The 22452-nt window shown below is 31.3% G+C and overlaps 2 protein-coding genes across 2 annotated transcripts; both read right to left on the reverse strand.

The window, feature by feature from the left end:
* Positions 1-3500: 3500 nt before the first annotated feature.
* On the reverse strand, positions 3501-4343 carry LOC122722398 (B3 domain-containing protein At2g33720-like). The gene has a single exon (XM_043953091.1). It carries the CDS (start codon positions 4341-4343, stop codon positions 3501-3503), a length of 843 nt encoding a protein of 280 aa, XP_043809026.1.
* Positions 4344-6108: 1765 nt separating this feature from the next.
* Positions 6109-7973, reverse strand: LOC110606211 (B3 domain-containing protein At2g33720). Its single transcript, XM_021744967.1, has 2 exons — positions 7155-7973; positions 6109-6231 (listed from the first exon to the last, which is right to left on the reverse strand). The coding sequence occupies exons 1-2, from the start codon at positions 7971-7973 to the stop codon at positions 6109-6111; spliced, it is 942 nt and encodes a 313-aa protein (XP_021600659.1).
* Between the last annotated feature and the right edge of the window lie 14479 nt (positions 7974-22452).

The following is a 22452-nucleotide window of genomic DNA, read 5'->3' on the forward strand; positions in this document are numbered from 1 at the left end:
AAAATAATTATCCTTGACATGGCCACCCATGTTACAATGATTACAGTGCCCCTTCTTTTGATCATATCTTTTTTGTTTTCCTTTTTGTGATTGATTAAACAATACCAATGTTTCATTTGATTTAGGGTTTTCTTTTGCTCAGAACTTCCTTTTGAGATTCATGCTTCAGGACCATAGAATACTCTCGATTAATGGACGGTAGGGGTCAAGAACCAAAACCTGATCTCTCACAGAATCAAAATTTTCATTTAAACCCATCATGAATTGCATGAGTCTATTCCCATTATTCATTTCATCAATGGCTTTGGATGCTTCACAAGGACATGGGGGTAAAACTTCTATAGACCCTAACTCATCCCACAACCTTTTCAGACGGGTGAAGTAAAGAGAAATAGGGGAATTTTCTTGAAAGATAAGAGAAATATGTCTATACAACTCATATATTTGAGTGCCATACTCTCTCCAAATCTTTCTATAATCTCAAACCATAAATCCCTTGAAGATACTGTATAGATGAAACCATCTATGAGATCATTTGAAATGAAGTTCAAAATCCAAGATGTGATCATATAGTCACATCTTTTTCATTTTTCAAAGAATTCATGATCTTTACTCGGCATCAGAACAATGTCATCAACAAAGCCTAACTTTTTTCTTAGCTCCTAAAGCTATTCTCATGGATCTATCTCAAGACCTGAAGTTTCTGCTCTCCATTAGAGAAGCTGAGACCAAAACCATACATGGATGGTCCGACGATTATAGGTAGAACAGATTGCCATTTGCCACGTCCACTGCATGTCCTTTATCCTTTCGCGAACTGGGCACCTTAGTTTCTATCATGGGCATTGGATCTGTCATTTCTTCATCTTCTTGCATTTTAGCAAAATGGATTGAGTGAAACGAAAGCCATAGCCTTTAACAAATCTTTACCCTAGAAACTCACTTGCTCTGATACCATGTAAAAAGAGAGAAAAAAGTAATATTCTTTGTATATTGATATATTTTCTCTGTACAAGAAGGACTATTTATATTTTATCTATTGGCTTAACCCACATGCACAGCACGAACTAGAAGAATTCAGAAGAACAAAATTTTTAAAGAATCGAAGCTAAACTAAACTATGTCTTTTTACAAGAATAATATAAGTGTAAAATAATATGGTGCCATTTAATCAGGTTGTTACACCGGTCATCAGGCAACACACTGTCCACAAAGTTGTCCGACCATTTAGTAGTTGGACTGACCATTTGTTTATTAGGTCGTCCCTCCGACTGCTTGGTTGTTGATCCAAGCATTTGCTTATCAAGTCGTCCCTTCGACTGCTTGGTTGTTGATTCGACCATTTACTTGTCAGGTCATTCCACCGACTCCATTTACTTATCAAGTTTGACTAGTTATCATTAGGTCGTTCACTAAGTCGCCAGATCGTCCAGGTTTACACCTCGTCTCAAGTTGTCTTGTCTAGTCGTCTGGACCTGGTCGTATTCTTCTCTTTGGATGGTCGTCTTGCCTGATCACATGGTCGTCATGATGAACTATTAAGTCGGCCAGATAGTCGTCTCGCTGAACAAGTACTCGGCCTCGTCTTGCATGACCACTTGGTCGTCATGATTAACTATTATGTCAGCCAGGTAGTCATCTCACTGAGCAAGTACTCGATCTTACTTCAGGTGGTCGCTTCAGGTAATCGTCTTGATAGATAAATACTCGGTCTGGCGGTCGATCGTATTCTTCTACATCTTTTTTCATTTAAAATGATTTTTTTACTATAAATATATTTTTTTCAGATTTTTTAAAATTATATATATCAATAATTGGTGTTATATTTTACAAAATTTAAGAGTTCTATTATTTTAAAATAGTAGGTAATTTAATATTTTAATACCAATTAAGGATAACTTGTCGAATTGATTTTTTTTCCTAAAATTATAAGAAGTATGTGAGTATGGAGTTTGAGTCTTTCTATCTATAAATTTGTCCCTTATGTAGCCTATCAGTTGTACTCAATTTTTATATCTTCTTCAAATTCAAAATAATTAATATTTTAATTTTATTATTAATTTTAATATTTTACATATAATATATGAGAAATTAGTTTTTTATTATAATTTTAATGGATCATACTATGTAACTTTAATTAAAAAATATTATATTAATGAAAAAAATAAACATATATAAAAAAATGTCAGCAACTAATTTATATGTTGATAACACAATAGATATCCATATAGAAACCAAATATCGAACCAATTGTTAATTATTGTATTGAATTGGTTGAATACAAACTGCTATTATTTTAGTTTATGAAAAATAACTTGTATTTTTGTGAAAAATATTTTTTAACGAGATAATTTATTTTTTATTATTTAATTTTAATTTAAAAAATAAAATTTATTTATATATAGAAGTCTCAATAAAAATCTTAAGATATGGTAGCACGATAATAATGTGGCCATTTTATCTTTAAAAGGAAAAATGATGTGGCATCTTCACGAGTGAATCAACCATATTTTATGTGTCAGTATAATTAATAAAAGTTTGAAAATACATACTTAAATGGATTATTTTTAAATTATATTATTTTTTGAAAAAATTGAATCAGGATTTCCTTGTCTATTTTAATACCCTTTATTTATTAAATGAAAATTTAGATTAATTAATATTGAGATTGTATTATTAATTAAGAACCAAATAGTTGAAAAATATAAATTAAAATGTGAACAAATTCCTAAATAACTATCTTACTAGTTATAATCTACTATACATTGACTTCAAACACTCTCTCAATCATAGAAAAATTTATCTTTATTATACACAATTTATTAAAGCAAATGATTATGAAAAAAACTACATACAACAATTAAAGTAAAATATATTTATTAAGAAACTTAAATGAGAAAAATGGAAATATGAGTACAAAAAGTATAAAACATTGATCCAAAGAGTCGTCCACTATAAAACTATAATTTAAAATTAGTCCTTCTATGGCTAAAAAGAAATATGTAAGAGTATTATCAAAATAAAATAATATCATTCGTATTAGATTTTAAATCGATGAAAATGAAAATTTTAATAAATAAATAAATAAAAAGATAAAAAAGAAATTGATTAATTTAATAAATAAATAAATATTTGACATGTGTAGCTGCCCCATCACCTAAGTATTATGACACTAATTTTGACATATGCTAATCTCCATAGTATTGGCCACTTCTATTGCAGAGTTGTTGTTTGATATACGAAACTTAATAATCTTTAACTTCATCCACTTAAAAGGAAGATTGAGGGACATACTTAAATATATTCTAGTAAATGATAATATATTATTACACTTATAAATTTAGTCCGTGTATCTGAATAAATCTAAATCTAGTGGTAAATGCATCTAAATAAATCTTTCAGATTCTGCTCTCTTAATTCCATTTCAAGAAAAAAATAATATCTGAATATATTCTACTAATGATAATCTACTAAATATTCATTATAGACCTACTAAATATTCAGGGATAGACCTCATAAGCTCTCTCAAGTACAGAAAAGTTGAATATTTTCTCTCTTGAATCCCAATAAATCCCAATAAGATCTCCTTCAACTAAATTCCTTCTCTTCACGAAATTATTCAGCCACCCTTTGTTGAAGATGTAACTCTTTGATGTATGCCAGTACTTCAAAGCCACATTCAACTCTGTCTTTGTATCAAAATCCCAGAAGCAAAATTCAGCACCTTCTCCTCTGATCTTCTCAAGAGTTTCACTGCTCATAAATGGCAAAATATGATCCTTGACTAAAGCTGATGCCACCAACAGTCTGCAAAGATTACCAAGATCACTACCGGTTAGCCTCTTCTTAATCTTCCATGGATCATAAAGCACCAGTTTGGTCCAAACAGGATGCTTCAGCCTCATCTTTCTCTCCTCTTCAGGACTGTAAATTATCTGATTTGCAGTATCTCGAGCCAACGGTTTCAATTCTGAGGACTCTTTGGATACTCCATCAGGCTCCTTTCTTGTTGCAGAGGCATCATGATCAGCGACCCAAGTTTCATCAAACAGTTTTAGTTGAGTGGAAACCTCCTTCTTCCCTGCGGGAGTTGAATCAACGATAGAAATGTGAAGGGAGAATGATGAACTGATTCGGGTGGTTCTAGGTTTCTTGATCATGTTTGGAAACCAGCAAGAAAGGGTTAACTCGGTGGAAACATGGCCGTTTTCTTGATTGTCGATGATTTGACGGTGATTCCGCTTCTTGTCAAATTGGTCGGCTGCGAGAAGTTGATCTTTCATGGGTTTTTGAGCACTGGAAACATAGAAATAATCATAGGACTTGAGGTGTTGTTTCTCCATTCTGGAAATCTTAATTGATTGTGAGAATGGAATGAGATATGTAGAGAGAGAATGGAAGGAGACTGATGTTTATGCTTGAAGGCGATGTTTTCTCGGGTTTTCTTTTTTGAATCAGATAATGAAAATTTGCATGCAGAGACAGTGGGTTGCAATTAATGCATGTATCTATGTATATATAGAGAGACACAGAGTGTTAACCTTTAAGAAATGGGATTTCATATCCAAGTAGGAAACTGATTTCTATTATGGAAGATTTTTTTTTTCTTTGGATTTCCTTTTTTGAATGGGATAACTAAAATTTCTCACCATTTAATTAATTAATTAATTTGACACGTAGAAATATATATATTAATAAATGGAACTCCACCAAGCGTGTATATACACAAAAAAATGCAAAATGCAAAAAGGAAAATAGAAGGCCAAGGCTCCAAGGTTGTGGTAGGAGAGTTTTTTTGTAATGACAGGTGTTTACTTTCTACCATTTTGGTTCTTCCTTAGTATTGGTTGATGTGGGTTCTGTTTGCAGACTGTTGGTGGTTATCTTGATCCACAAATGGTCGACCTGGTGGTCGATCGTATCCTTCTACATCTCTTTCCCTCCTCGCAAAATGTATTTGAGAAAGGCACCAGAGATAATTTGGAGCAAAATTATTGATGTAACGTAGCCGATAAAGACTTAGTAAATGGGTCTACTATCTAGTCTTGACTTGACACGTGTGAAGTAATCAGAAAATTTTTTTGGAACTGTTAACGTATAATATTAATGTAATTTTAGCTAATTTTCAAAATCAAAATTAAAAATAATCAATCTAATTATTAAATATATAGTTTACATATTCAGAAGTGATAAATTTTATTTTACACTAATAATTAATAATATTTTATAGTAAATATATTATTTAATTTAAATAATAATAATAATAAGAAGAATAAGAATAAGTGGTATAACATTCAAATTATCAAATTGTCACGTTAATTTAAATAATAATAATAATAATAATAATAATAATAATAATAATAATAATAATAAGTAGTGGTATAACATTCAAATTATTAAATTAGTTTTCAAATTATTAAATTGTCACGTAAACTATTAAATTTAGAAATTTACATATGGGCTAAAATTGCATTAAGATGTAAAAGTTGGATAAACTAAAGTTAAAATATTTAAATTAAAATGCAAATGTATATAGACATTGGGTTTTTTAATCAAATGATCTAAAATTAATGAAAAGATATAAAACATTAAATTAAAGATTTAAGTGTAGAATTAATTAAATGTCAGGATATTTATTGTTTTATATAGAAAATACATACTAAACAACATTTTGATCATTTTTATTAGAATGAATAGTAAATTAATTATGATTTTAATGATAAGAACTAAATTATAGATTTTTTCAAACGTAATAAATTTAATAATAGAATTTTAAAAATATGAGGAACAAAATACAAAGATTAGGAAAAAAAAGGGAAAAACTCTCTCAGCATAAGATGTTTCTCTCTTTATATTAAATCAAACCAACATAATAGTTCACTCATATACTTTAATATATCTATAATATATGCCTAATGGAAGTATTGACAAGTTCTTTTATCAATTAATCAATTGCATACTCAATGAACATTGGTTATTTTAGCTTTAATTTAACATATATTGATGTTAACTATACTTTGTGCATGGATCTCCACAGATTGCAAGATAATTACAAGGACGCTAAAAATCTCATCACAACAGAGTGATATTGCTTCTGCCTTGAACCTTTTAGAACTGGGTATAGCTCTCTCTCTTCGCTTTGAAGTCGCTCTTGAACTGAAAACTAGATATTTGCTCCATTTCAGGCAATTCAAGAATGTGGCTAATATGCTTCAAGACTAGATTCCCAGTCTGAAAATCAGAAAAAATGACTAAAGTTCAGTATTTTTAAGAAATCATCGCAACAGCATTCAAAGGAACGAGTCAAGCTTTTGCCTTCTAGTAAGTCATCCTCAGGAACAGCGGAAAGAGATCTAAGTTTCAAGTGTTTCTCTGCCTTAGACTTGAAGAACTAAAAGTAAGTTAGCTATAAGTCTTGAAGATAGAGTAGAGTTAGGCTTGGTGTCTTGTTTAGAATACCAAATTTATGGCCGGTGTTTTAAAAAAAAAATTCATTTTACTGCTGAAATTTATTTTTATGATATTGTTTTGCCTCTTTTAGATAATATTATTGGAGAAATTTGGGTTTAAATACAAAATTTACAGATAACAGATCCAATTCAGGTTTTTGAAATTCTTCTCTTTGCAATAAAAACCATAAACTACCTTTTTTTTTCATTTAATTTTAAGCATATCATAGAACAGTAGGGTACTTTACAAATCTTATTATACATTATTAAATCGGTCTTACTAAAATTGGATTGATTTAATATTTGAAAATACACTGCCCATTGCTATCCGTAACTCATGTCCCTCTTGCATTATGTATTTTGAAACTTTTTGCAACAACATGATGTTTTAAAATAAATTAATTACCTATTTGGTCTTAGTGATTTTAATTCTCAAACCAGAGTAGTTTGTAGAGGGTAGCAAAATCAATGGTTAAGCTGAGTGCATGCAGACAGTCATATTAATATAGAATACCAGACCAAGCCAACATTCTGAGATGACTACCAAGAAAGCCAATATTAAAAGGTTCTATCTGCATTCATCTACATGGATCATATATTTTCTCCTAACATAATATATATATATTGAGAAAAACAAATGAAAATGTTAATAAATTCCTAAATATATCCTTCTAATAATAATCTCCTACAAATTCATGGGTAGACCTCACAAGCTCTCTCAAGCACAGCAAAATTGAATATTTTCTTTGTAGAATCCCAATAAATCCCAATCAAATCTCCTCCAACCAAGTTCCTTCTCTTCACAAAATTATTCGGCCACCCTTTGTTGAAAATGTAACTCTTTGATGTATGCCAATACTTTAAAACCAGATTCAGCTCGGTGTTTGTATCACAATCCCAGAAGCAAAATTCAGCACCTTCTCCTCTGATCTTCTCAATAATTTCACTGCCCATAAATGGAAAAATATGATTCTTGACTAAAGCTGATGTCACCAACAGTCTGCAATGATTACCAAGATCACTACCAGTTAGCCTCTTCTTAATCTTCCATGGATCATAAAGCACCAGTTTGGTCCAAACAGGATGCTTCAGCCTCATCTTTCTCTCCTCTTCAGGACTGTAAATCCTCTCGTTTGCAGTATCTCGAGCCAACGTTTTCAATTCTGAGGACTCTTTGGATACTCCATCAGGTTCCTTTCTTGTTGCAGAAGCATCATGATCAGCGACCCAAGTTTCATCGAACAGTTTTAGTTTAGTGGAAACTTCCTCCTCCTTTGCTGGCCGAGTTGAAACAACGATAGAACTGTGAAGGAAGGATGATGAACTGATTGGGGTGGTTCTAGGTTTCTTGATCATGCTTGGAAACCCGCAATGAAGGGTTAACTCGGTGGAAACAGCGTTGTTTTCTTGAACATCGAGGATGTAACGGTGATTCCGCTTCTTGTCAGATTGGTTGGCTGCGAAAAGTTGATCTTTCATGGATGCTTGAGCACTGAAAACATGGAAATAATCTAGTTTCTCCATTGTCGAAGTCTTGTTTCGAAGATTGGAATGTAGAGTGGTACCGATTAATATGTATAAATAGAGAGAGACAGACTGTCAGGAAAAGGCAAACCTTCAACAAAAGGGATTTCAGGTCCAAATAGGATTCTGATTTCTATGCTTCCGTTTCCTCTTCCGAATCGGAAAATGAAAATTTTCCGCCATCATGTATGTATAAATGGGGGTAATGTTGTCATTTTACTTTCTAATAAGGTTACATGGATTATATACAAGCTGAAGGAAAGAGAGATTAATTTCCCGCCAAGGCTAACACACAGAAGTACAACACACCCAAAACGAACAGCAACAACTTATCCAAATTAACGCACAGCTTCAATAACTCAACATTCTTACCCCACTCTCTTGTTTGGAAAAAAAAAAAAGCTGAGGAATGTAAGAAAATAATTTTATTGAATGAAATAAAATCCATGGCTAAGTTCGTGGCAGATATTTTATATTTTTAGCATATAAACTGTTCCTTTAATTTAATTAAATATAAAGTTTACTTCTATTTTTTAAAATTCTAATATTGAATCCTTGATATTTAAAAAAAAAAATACAATTCAGTTTCTACGGTCAAGATCAAAATTAACTTGCTATTAAATATATTCTGATGTATATTATCATCTAAAACAATAAAATCTCTTGGATTTAATCAGGTTGTTACACCGGTGTCTGACCATTTACTTATCTAGTCATTTTATTGACTGCTTGGTCGTTAGTCCGACCATTTACTTATCAGGTTGTCCCTTCGACTGCTTGGTCATTGGTCCGACCATTTACTTGTCAGGTCGTCCCACTGACTCCATTTGCTTATCACGTCGGACTGGTCATCATTATGTCATTCACTAAGTCGCCAGATCGTCCAGGTTTATACCACGTCTTAGGTTGTCTTCTCTAGTCGTTTGGGTCAGGTTGTATCTTTTTCTTTGGATGGTCATCTTGCCTTACCACGTGTTTGTCATGATAAACTATTAGGTCGGCCAGATGGTCGTATTGTAGAACAAGTACTCGGCCTCGTCTTGCTTGACCACCTGGTCGTCATCATTAACTATTATGTTGGCCAGGTGGTCATCACGTTAAATATGTACTCGGCCTTACTTTAGGTGGTCGCTTCAGGTGGTTGCTGTGATATTCAGCTGCTTGATGTGGGAAAACATCCCTCATCGGCAAATTACCAATTCAATTGGTAATATATAAATCCTGGTTTAATACTACTAACTAACTTGGATTAACCATTTTGAGTCAAGTGGAAAAGTAGGTCCTAAAAGTTATTTGGATCAGTTTGGACTGAGCTGTTTCAATTGCCTTGATAGACAAATGTTCGGCCTGGTGGTGGTCGATCGTATCCTTCTACATCCCCCCTCCCCACAAAATGTAGTTGGGAGAGACACCGGAGATAACTTGGAGTAAAATTATTGATGTAACTCAGTAGATAAAGGCTTAGTAAATGGGTCCACTATCTGGTATTGACTTAACACATGAAGTAATCAGAAAACCTTTCTGGAGCTATTCTCGCACAATATAACAGTCAATATCAATAGGTTTAGTCTTGTCATGGAAAACCGGATTAGCTGTAATTTGTATAGCCGCCTTGTTGTCACAATAAAGCTGGACTGGATAACTAACCAGAACCTACAAGTTTCGTAAAATAGGAATAATCCAAAGTAATTCATACACTGTTGCAGCCATGACTCTATACTCTGCTTCAATAGAGGATTTGAAAATAATAGTTTACTTTTTTTTGTTTTTCAGAAAATCATTAAAGAACCAAGAAAGGTCCCAAACTCTGTTAAATATTTTAGAGAAAAACAACAAAATGCCCAATTTGAGTCACAATAAGCAGTAATCCGAAAATGAACTAATAGAAAAATAAATACCAATATTAACAGTACCCTTTATGTATTGTAAAACATGCATGGCTGCTTTCCAATGAGGTTTTTTAGGGGTAGCCATAAAATAGCTTAGATGTTGCACAACATGGCTAATGTCCGGCCTGGTTAAATTAACATATAAAAGACTCCCAATAAGCCTTATGTAATAGTCTGGTTGAGCAAGAGGCTCACTAACCTCTGGTGATAAATGTAAACCTTTAGACAGAGAAAATAAAGCAGATTTGAAATTGTAAACTTAGAATAGTGGTCTGATCATACCGAACTATTTCAAGCCCAAGAAAATATTTAAGCTGATTTAGATCTTTAATTGTAAACTTATTATGCAAAGCAGTTTTAACAATAGTAATATCATCAAGAGAGGTGCCCGTTACAATCACATCATCAACATATATTAAGATTGTCATAAACGAGTATCCTGATTGCTTAACAAACAAACAATTATCATGGAAAGATAGTTTAAATCCCAATGATTTGAGGAAACTAGTGAACTCAATATTTCACTGTCTGGAGGCCTATTTTAGACCATAGAGACTTTTTAAGCAAACAAACTTAGCCGGGTAATGTTTTATAATACCTTTGAGAAGGTAGCATATAAATTTCTTCATTTAAATTTCAATGTAGAAAAGCATTATTAATATCGAGTTGATAAATAGCCCATTCTTTTGCAATGACTAAAGCAATTAAGATCCTAATAGTTGTTAGTTTTGCAACAGGGGATAACCTATGCTTAAAATCTAAAACCTCAATTTGATTGTAGCCCTTGGCTACTAGACAAGTCGTAAACCTCTCAATCTCTCTAGTAGGTTTATATTTTACTCTATAAATCTATTTATTCTCAATGGTCTTCTTCCCTTTAGGCAAGTCTGTAAGAAATGTATGATTCTTCCATAAAGCCGTCACTTCTTGCTGCATAGCAGCAACCCACTGAGTATCAAGAGAAGCTTGAGTATATATAGTAGGCTCATTACCAACCGCTATATTATGGACAAATGACTGATAGTGTGACTCAAAGCACAACTCAAAAACAAACTGGGTTGAGCTAGAAGCAAAACTAACGAAGTCTTGCAACCAAGCTAGTTTACGTGCAACTCTAGTGGACCTTCTTAATTCAATATGAGAGGGAAATGTACCTGAATTGATCTAGTCGGACTAGTCAAATATTGAGTAACCTGAATTGATCTGGTCAGACTGGTTGGAAATGGAGCGATCTGAATTGATCTGGTTGGACTGATTGGACACGAAATTACCTAAACAAACCTAGTCGGATTGGTCGGACATGGAATGACCTAACTCGTCATGGTTGGACCGGTGGACCATGAAGTGAGGAATTGAATATAAACGGGCCTTATCTACAACGTCAGTTCCGCAATGGAAATAGAAACCATTTTACACCCAATAATGATATATACTAGGTATATGCATAGTGACGAAATTAGGGATATTGGATTGATATGAACATTAAAATCAATTTATTTAATTTTGAGTTGGTTTGGAGATGGTAACCATTTTACACCTAATAGTGATATTTTAGTTAACGATATCTTCTCTTTCTTATTGTTTTATTTATAATATTAATTATATTTTATATTTATTTTTATTATTAGGAGGTAATAAATAATAACTAAATTCAATTGTTTTTATTTTAACCTTTTTATTTTATTTATGATATTTTAAAAATAAACTGGAGTTTAGTCCCATGAAATATAAAATTTACTCATGTTTTTTCTATTATCGAGTCTCTACCATTAAAAAAATATAATTCTACAATTAAAATTAAAGTTTATTTTTTAAAATTTGAATTTTTTTGTCTGAAATTAAAATTTATAATAATTAAAATATTTGATATTATTATTAATTTATTTTAATTTTACCAATAATTTAGATATATCAATTTATAACCCGCGTTCTAAATTATTTTTTCTAAAATTCATTCTAATTATTATTTTAGTTAAAAAGTACATAATTAACCGTACAGTTAAAAATATTTTATTAAGAAAACTATTTTAAAAAAATATTATAAGAATAGAATTTAATTGATCATTAATTTAATATATAGTGCAATTGCAACTATATTGCTAATTATATATATATATATTTAAACTATAATAATATTTAGAATAGATTTAAAAAAAATTAGTAGGAAAATTAATTCAAAATTAAATTAATATAGAATAATATGCTAATAATAAAACTAAAAAAAATATTATAATAATATTATAAAATTTTAATATTATAAATTTTAATTTTAAATAAAATAATAAAAAATCTTAAATTTTAAAAAAATTTATAATTAATCATATAAATTTTTAAATCGTAGACCGAAATGTATTCGGTGGCGGATATCGTGATAATTCCGTTAAACACTAATATAAAAGATGATGGTGGGTATATTTGGTACAACATATGACGTGAAAGTTTCATTGATAATTAAATTAGAATTTTTTTATAATTAACTCTTAATCTATTTTAAAATATATTTTTTACTTAAAATAATAAAATCTCCCAAATTTAATTAAATTTATAATTTAATCTCTTAATTTAAGTAATTAAATAATATAAATAATCTGATAATTTTTAATCATATGAATCTAAAATTTTTATTAGCGACCTTTATAGTACCTTCATATAATAATAATAATAAATTATATTATATAAAAAAATTATGTATCCATAAACTTATAACTGCTATTATTTTTAATTACACATCTAATCACAATATAAATTCATTTTATAACTTTAAATATTAATATATCTTATATATTGATATTTAATATATCTTATTATTAATATTTCAATTAAAAATATTACTGACACTATATAATTTTATTATCATAAAATTAATATTATTCTGCGATTAGGACTGTACTTTTATAATTAAAAATAATAAAACATACACAATAATATATTATAAAAATTTTATTATTATAAAAAATTATATTATAAATAATATTATCAAATTAATATAATATAAATATATTATTATAATATATTAATAATTAAAAAAATACACTTACAATGTATATTTTAAAAAAATGGTAAATAAGAATGTTGGTTAGGATTTTGGATAAGGATATTTTTAAGATAGGAAAATAGAAAAAAGAAAATCTTCTTATAAGAAATCAAAGAATTGAGAATATAAATTAAATTGCAAAAAAAGAATCCTAAATATATCCTACTAAATGATAATATATTAATATATCCTACTAATAATAATCTACTAAATATTCATTAATAGTGTTATTTCGCAGATTGGAATGTAGAGTGGGTATCGATTAATATGTATAAATAGAGAGAGACAGACTGTCAGGAGAAGGCAAACTTTCAACAAATGGGATTTCAGGTCCAAATAGGATTCTGATTTCTATGCTTCAGTCTCCTCTTCCGAATCGAAAAATGAAAATTTTCTGCCATCGTGTATGTATAAATGGGGTAATGTTGTAATTTTTCTTTCTATTAAGGTTACATGGATTATATACAAGCTGTAGGAAAGATAGATTATTTTCCCGCCAAAGCTGATAGACACAAGTAACAAACTTCTCCGGGCCTCTTGTGGAACGCAGCGTTTTATTAAAGAATACAACGGACAGCTTGCTTTTAACATCACACCTTTTTAAAAAAAAATAATAATAAAAAAAAACAAAACGAACAGCAGCAACTTATCCAAAACGCACAGCTTCAATAACTCAACATTCTCCCCCACTCCATCGTTGAAAAAAAAAAAGCCGAGGAATGTAAGAAAATAATTTTATTGAATGAAATAATTTATTATACAACTCAATCACATTTATAACGTTAAAAATAAAATAAACACAATTATTTTATTTATTTTGAAAATATTATAAAGAGCAAATCAATTAGTAAACTATACAGTTATAGTCATAAAAAAGTTATAGAGATCATTTGTAAGTAATTAAAATATTCAAAGTTAATTTATAAATGTAAGGATTTATTCATATATAAGTTTATTATTTAGGATCAAATTGTAAATTTCTATATACTTATTTGTAAATAGTTAAAATGTTTAAGGATAATTAATAAAAATATAGGGACTTATTTGTAAATGACTATATTATTTTGGATTGATTTGTAAAATTATAGACATTTATTTGTGAATAGTTAAATATTTATGTATAAATTTATACTATATCAAAATGAATGAAAAAAATATAAATAAAAATTTAGATTAAAGATTAAAGCTTAGAGTTAATTAAATGTCAGAAAATTTATTATTTTATATAGAAAATATATACTAAAAGAGTATTTTAATTATTTTTATTAAAATTAATTGTAAATTAACTGTAATTTTAATGGTAGAAATTAAATTATAGATTTTTTTCAAATGTAATGAATTTAATAATAGAATTTTATTTACAATTTTATTTAAATCTTAAACCTTCTAATTATTAAAATAAGAAATTGATAATTATTAAAAGTAAAAAGAGGAAAACTTATAGCTTCTAATTATTTACAATTTTATTTAAATCTGAAAGTAATTGATAAGTTTTATTTTTAATTTAATTTTACAGTTAGCTAAAAATATCTTAAAATTTGATATATAATAAAATTAAATGTTTATTATAAGTATTATTAAAATAAGAAATTTAAATATGGATAGCATGATAAGTATTATAAAGATAAGAAATGTTGAAATAATATGAAAAAATAATAAGTCAAAATTTAAGTTAAATAACATAAAAATTCAAGAATTATTTCACATAAAATACCCTTTATTTCTTAATTATTAAGTATGCCTCTGAAATAAATAAAGATAAAAAATAAAAGATCACTTTTATAATTAAATTGAACAATTTACAGTTACTTGACAAATATCTCAAAATTTAGGATATATAATTTCAATAAGATTAAATTAGAATAAGATTAACAAAATAACATATTTAAATATTAAAATAATAAGTTAAAAAATTTACGATAAACATAATAAATGTTAAAGATAACAAATTCAAATTTTTAAGGTGTATATTAAAATAATAAGTTAAAAAAATTTGATTTATTTATTTTAAAGGATTATTGAAATAACAAATTTTAAGAAAATATGCTTTTGAAGTAAATAAATATTCACTTAATAGATTCATCCACATTCCATTTAATTCAATTATTGATTTTTTTTTCTTCTCATTAAGAAATGCTAGAGTTGAAGGGGCTAACCAGTTTTTAATAATCTCATATGGGAGTAATATATTCAAACAAAAATAAGGGAAGGAAGCATCTGCTGCCTTAAGCCACATTGAAACTTGATGCAAATTCAATAAATAGAGACTTTCAAATGGATAGAACTTTATTTTCAAATAATTTCTCCTTCCTAGCCAACCATAAGGATCACAGCATAGCATATGCTAGACATGACCAAAACTCCCCACCATTTCAAAAAAAAGGTCTCAAATTTTTCGTGAAAAAGTAGAGTGAATAAATAAAAATAGATTCAACCTACTATCACTTCTAAAACATAAGTTCTAATTAGGTAAAATTATTTCAAGATGACACAGCCAGTTTTTTGAAAATAACCTATCATGGTTGATCAATTAAATTTTTCACTTTTAGACGAGTGATACCCAGTCACACAAAAGGCATACTCCATTTCAAGTTACAAGAGGATCAACAAATATTTATAAAGTGATTTAACTGAAAAAAGATCATTACTTTCAGGCTTCCAAATCAGAAAATCCTATTTCATTTGGCAACTAATAATAGCCAGAAACGGTGCAAGAAGCTACAATTCCCAATCCCACAAATTCCTATGCAAAAAAAAAAAATTGTAAGTCCAAGTCCCATTCTTTCAACAACCAAGATCACAAATCAAGGTATCTCGATCATACGATAAATTAAAAAGCCTACAAAATCAAAATTTAAGAGGAACCTCACCCAACCATTTATCATGCCAAAATTTTGTATTTTCACCATTACCGATGACTAAGAAATATTATTTAGAATAGAGAATATGTCTTTTGAACCGAAAGATCTTTCAATATCACTCCAAAAGAGGTGACAAGTTATTTCCCCTACAAAGTGATACCACTTTGTGCTCGAAAAGAATATTTATTTTTAACACATGAACCGAAAAAGAATCGTGTTACAAGGTGAGTTTCCAAATCCAGTTAAATAAAAGGGCCTGCAAAGAGATATCTTTTATACTGAAGTCTCCATTCTTTCTAAGTTAAATTAGAAAATTTCAGTTGACAAGATGCATTTTCTTCTTTAAAACTCTCACAGACCAAAAGAAATGTGATATACAACTGCTTGATGTGGGAAAGAATCCCACATCCCACATCCCACATCGGCAAATTACCAATTCAATTGGTAATATATAAATCCTGACTTAATACTATTTTGAGCTAAGCAGAAAGTAGGTCTAAAAGTTATTTAAGTCAGTTTGGGCGGGGCTGTTTCAAAAAATCTCTCATACGAGCTTTTATTATATTTACAATTGATATCAAAATCACTCTAGATTAGAAAAATTATGCGGAGTTAATGGGCTTACGAGGATAGAGCTACTCGTAGAGCAAGGTAGATGATACGAATCCAGTAAGACAAATTTCTAACAATAGTGTGGAGCAAATTTATATCATTCAAATAGATCTAAACCGTTCGAGGTACTAGCGAACTACAATACCTGAAGGTTTCATTATGGCTTAGCAATTATACTCGATTCAGAAAAGAGTCGACAAGAATGTTTCGCAAAATTGAGTGAGGAAGTAATATAGGAATCTCACATCTGATAAATTAGTAGGAATTGAATGGTTTATAAATAAATAGCAAAAATTACTAAATAACTTAGATTAACCATTTTATGTCTATAGAAAATAGATTTAAAAGTAATTTGAGTAAGTTTGGTTGTTACAGAAACCCATCAGAAGCAAAGCACAAATGGAGGATAATCAAACTACATACACCAAATAAACTCCAAACCTGATTTCAGATTCCAAACAAGATAATCTGACCTCGGTAGATAAAAGGAGCTACATCCTTAGAGATTTTTTCAGCTAAATCATTAACTAGGAGCCCTCCCTCACCATTAAAGACAATAGCCATAGATTTGTCGAAATTATATATTCAACTTTTAGGTGAGGGGAAAGGAGAGAAGGAGCAAACCGCCCTTTAGAAACAATCGATATGTTCCTTCTCTCCATGTCACTATCTGAGACAAGGAATAATTTTTCAGCACAATAGGCCTTAGATCCTTTTTTTTTTCCCATAACCCAACTTGGGGTATAACTCATTTAAATCCACAATAGGCCTCGACAAAGCCTTACTATATCTCAGTTGTCCAGCGAAAATCAAGGGAGAGTTCAAAAGGGATTCTGATTTCGAAGACTCATCTTGTGAAGCAACTTGTAAGCTATTCTCCTCACAAGGGCTCGCTGAAGCTGAAGCGTCTAAAGCTGAAATGTCATCATGGGCAATTTCGTTCCTAAGAGGAGAGTTCCCACCCTGGTATGATCCCCTACCAAATCCATGGGCAAGATGTTCTCTTGGAATGATCACATGAATCTTCAATATAACTAGAATAAGCATAGGACTCACCATTATCGGAAGACTGAGCATTCCTTAGAGCAAGTTTTTCTAAAAACAAACCACAATTAAAAAGAGAAAAAGTGCCACAGATTTCTCCTGGATAGAAATATGATATTTGTAATTACCAATTTCTACTGAAAAAAATCTTATTAAAGCATACTAAGTTATCAATGATTGCAAGAATTCTTACAACCTCCATGTTAGTCTTAGAATTAGTAGAGGACTCAAGGGCAATAAACTCACCCATTTTATCACTGAACCACTTAGAGGAATGGGAAGACCAAGCATGAAGTAGTACCCCGATAAGTCTAAACCATGCTAATCTCTTATTCTATGCAAAGATAGAACTATCAGGCTTAATATCCACAAACCACACCTTTAACCATGTTGCACCATTGCTCAGGAAGCCTTCCAATGTCTCCTCACTTTCAAAATTAAGCAAAACAGAGGAACCACCAAGAGGGATAATCTTAATCGAGAAAACACCTTCCTTGAAAAAATGATCATGCAATAGAGGAATCATATCGATGTTGATAATAGTGGCAACAACAAATCTTTGTAGCCACACCTCATTGGATTGTTTAACATCATCAAAAAGATGATATGTACCATACAATATATAAATAGAGCTTTGCTAAGGAACATCATGATACAAGTCAAAGGCTTTTTCTACATTTTTATCTGAAGGAGCAGAATGTGTCGAGAGCCCAAATCCCATATTTTTTTATATACACTAACCTTTGTCTTGTTAGGAAAGGACGAATGCTTCTATTCATGAAAACCACCTACATTTTTATGCTCCAGATATTACTTTTAAGGAAGCGAGATTCTGCTGCCCTCAATTTATATATAACAATCCATAAGAAATTCAAGGTTTTGATAAAATTAAACATAACTAGTAAAGACTCTACTCGAAGGAAAGCAAATCTTTTCCCATACTTAGATAGCTTTCTAGGAACAAAAATATCCACAACTCTAACAAACTTTTATGTTGTTTTTTATATAAAGCAGGCATTGCAATTAGGTAGGATGTGACGAAAATTTTGCAGAATCACTCTAATTGCATAAGATTAATTAGACTAAAAAAACAGCAACACTCAATGTTTTTCCTTGAAACACAATATTTCTTCCGCATATTATTGAATTCAAGAGGTGCCTATTATATAGGCTCGTTACATGAGGAATGATAAAAAAACAAACACCGAAAAAATAGCACACTTCTTGATGTGTTTATATAAACTAAAAAGAGAAACAACAAACTAACTAACTGAACATGTAGAGATATTGGCAGAAGGATAGGAGAGCCATAATTGAAGGTTGAATCATTCTCCTACATCCCCCCTTGATTCAAATTCGCAGACACCGATTTTAGCCTTTAAGTAATCATGCTTACTTCGAGGAAGAGACTTGGTCAGTATGTTAGCAGCATGTTCATTGGTGCTACAGTATTTTAGGATTATAATTCCTTCAACTACAAGTTTACGAATGAAATGAGCTCTAATGTCAATATGCGTAGCTCTCCCATCTAGATTCCTTGTCATTGCTATCGTTGATTTACTATCACACCGGACCTCAGTTGCTTTCTCTTGCTCTTGCCCAAGGTCTAACAGCATTCTTCTCAACCACACCGCCTGACATGCTGAAGAAGTTGCTACAATATATTCAGCTTCTGAGGATGATAATGCGATGGACGCCTATTTTTTTGAGCTCCATGATATGGCTCCTGATCCGAGTGAAAATATACCCTAAAGTACTTCTTCTACCCTCCTTACAACCTGCCCAATCATTATTTGTATACCCAAATAAATTAGAGCTATTTTTTTGTTCATACCAAATCCCATAATCCACAGTTTCAGCCACATATCTCAGAATCCTTTTTGCTGCTCCAAGATGATTTCTTAAGGGAAAATGCATGATTGAGACAGCTCTCATGGAGAAGGCAATGTCTGGTCGTGTATGAGTCAAATAAATCAAACCACAAACTAGGCTCTTGAAAAAACCCTCATCTGCTTATTTTGTACCATCCTTGAGTTGGAGTTTTTCGTTTGTGTTCATGGGAGTAGGAGCAGTCTTGCAATTCTCCATTTTAAAACGCTGAAGTAAATTCTTAGCATATTTTTTATGTGAGATGAATATTCCTCCTTCAACTTGTTTTACTTCTATTCCAAGGAAAAAATGCAGCAAACCCAGGTCAATCATTTCAAATTCCTTTTTCATATTTGATCGAAAATCTTCCAACAGTGATGTGGAGGAGCTTATGTAGATCATGTCATCTACATATAGACAGACAAATAGAGAACTTTTACCTTGATTCTTCATGTAGAGCGTGGGCTCATTCTTGCTTCTCTCGAACCCACTTGATAGGAAATAGGCATCAATTCTTGAATACCAAGCTTGAGGTTCCTGCTTTAATCCGTATAGTGCCTTCTTCAGCTTGTAAACATGTTCCTCTTTTCTATGGACTGCAAAACATTCAGGTTGATTGACATACACTTCTTCTTCTAATTCTCCATTTAAGAAGGTTGATTTCGCGTCAAACTGCCTTGTTTTGCTGCTAGAGCAAGAAGAGTCCTCACTATTTCAAACCTTACAACGGGAGAAAAAGTTTCTTCATAGTCCACTCCTTGCCGCTGTGAATACCCCTAGCCCACCAAGCAAGCTTTATGCTTTTGTACACTCCCATTTGCATTGAACTTAGTTCTAAAAACCCACTTTACACTGATCGGCTTCTTGCCTTTAGAAAGTGTTGTTAGCTCCCAGGTTTTGTTCCTTTCAATTGCTTCAAGTTCCTCGTGCATGGCTATGACCCATTGCTTCTTGCTTGCTGCCTCTTTAAGTGAAACAGGATCTGCAATATACAAAGCATGAGTAGTTCCATAGATTTCTTTGAGTGATCGTACTCGTCTTGGTGGTGATTCACTAGTTGAACTCGAGCTTTGAGGGCTTGATGAAAAGCTTCTAGAAGCAATTGAAGTGCTTAAAGGACTTGCAATGGAAAATTCTGACGATGCCAAGATTCCTATAGAATTCAATTGGGTTTGTGGTTGTGCCTCCATAGGCCGTTCCTCGCGAGTTTCTGGGATCTCAAAATGAATGCTTCCTTCTTCATTCTCAGTCCAATTCCATTGTGCTTCTTCATAAAAAATGACATTTCTACTGATGATGATGTTCCCGTTGACAGGATTATATAGTCTATGCTTTAGCATTAGTACAATATCTCATAAAAATACACTTTGTTGACTTTTGATCAAGCTTCCCACGTTTATGAGCCTCACCAAAAACATATGCAAGGCAGCCAAAAATCCTTAAGTGAATTATCCCATGTCTCCTGCCCTATCCCATGTCTCCTGCCCGTCCACACTTCATATGGTGTTTGATCCGGTACTACCTGTGTTGGTGAGATATTCAAAATGTATATTGAAGTGGTCACTGCTTCCCCCTAAAAATGAGTTGGTAACTCTTTAGCCTGCAGCATAGTTTTGGCCATCTCTATCACAATTCTGTTCTTCCTTTCGGTCACTTTGTTTTGCTTAGGAGTGTATGGTGCCATGAGCTCTTTATGAATCCCATGTTCTTCACAGATAGACGTGAATTCTCCTCCTCTATCAGTCCTTAGTGTTTTGATGTGTTTTCCAATTTACTTTTCTATCAGTGCCTTAAACTTCTTGAAAGCATTGAAGACCTCCGATTTGAAGTGTAGAAAGTACACCCAGCTCATCCTACTATAATCATCTGTGAACAACAAGAAATATCTACTTCCACCGGTGATTCAGTTCTTATTGGACCATAAACATCAGCATGTAAGAGCTCCAGATTGCTAGTGGCCCTCCATGATTTACCCACAGGAAAGGGCTTCCTACTTTGTTTTTCATAAACACAAGCTTCGCATAAATCAATAAATTCAACAGCAGGCAGGCCAGACACCATAACTTTCTTATACAATAATTGCAGACCCTTCATATTTAAATGTCCATATCTATGATGCCAAATTCTAGATTCATTTTTCCTTTTCACTATTGACTGTGCGGTTGTCGAAGCTGGTAAAAAATAACCTTTTTGGTTATCCACAATTTTACAACTGTAGATAGTGGTAAAAGGATCGAATCCACATGGAATTAATACTTACCTATTTTTCTTATCAAGACCAAGTAAATAAACTGAAAATAAAATAAGGGGGGGTTTTGAGATTGATGAACTAAACTAGAATTAAAAATAGCAAAGTGAAGCAAATAATAAAGTAAAGAGAATTCAATAATGAGAAAAACCTAGTTGAAGAATTTGATCCACTTCAGTTGTTGGGATTGATCATTGACACATCGGTTCTTTTATTTGACTCAATAAATTAGTTATGGAGGTGGAAGACGTTTCTCACCACCATATCCCTCCTTAAGCATAGATTAATTAGAAAACGTTCTCTAATTAATCACTAATCAACAAGTTGCCAAGGAACGTCTTTGGGGCTTTTAGCATCTAACAACTGTTAATTGCATTAAGAAATAGAGAGACCTAATTCTAGCTACCCAAACGTATGGTGATCTTGCTAGATTATGCAATCTCCTTGGTTTTTACACCAAGAATTACTTGTGTTTGAATAATTCAAGCAATTATGAACTTCAAACTATCTTAACTAACAAATTATTACTTTGCAATCAAGAATCAATGGGCCCTATTGATCTAAACAACAAAGGAACAATAGAATTAAGCATGAAATTGCATAAATATTGATAAATAAAAGAAGAACATAATAGGTTCAGATCTCACAATCCATAAACAACTTGAAGTTTCACCTAATCTTCAACTAGAAAAAGGGTTTCAACCACTCATGGTTGAAACTAACAAGAAAATAAAGAAAGAAAACAAGAAAGAAAACAAGAAAGAGAAGAGGAAGGGCTGGCGGTGCTGTGGCAAGAGGCACGCAGTTGCTGGAGTGATATGTGATGATGATGGAGCCTTTTGCTGGTTTGATTTGAGCAGCCCTATGTTTCTTTGTTTGGATTGGATTTCTTTTCCCAATTGGAGTTGGATTCTTTGAAGGC

The sequence above is a fragment of the Manihot esculenta genome, chromosome 18, assembly GCF_001659605.2.
Source record: "Manihot esculenta cultivar AM560-2 chromosome 18, M.esculenta_v8, whole genome shotgun sequence".
Taxonomy (NCBI): domain Eukaryota; kingdom Viridiplantae; phylum Streptophyta; class Magnoliopsida; order Malpighiales; family Euphorbiaceae; genus Manihot; species Manihot esculenta.

Bases quoted from the DNA above. Each gene is read 5' to 3' on its own strand.
- LOC122722398 (XM_043953091.1), bottom strand. From the start codon at position 4,343: ATGGAGAAACAACACCTCAAGTCCTATGATTATTTCTATGTTTCCAGT.
- LOC110606211 (XM_021744967.1), bottom strand. From the start codon at position 7,973: ATGGAGAAACTAGATTATTTCCATGTTTTCAGTGCTCAAGCATCCATG. The intron at 6,232-7,154 runs GTCTACCCATGA...TCTGATTTTCAG, and splicing joins TGCTTGAGAGAGCTTGTGAG to ACTGGGAATCTAGTCTTGAA.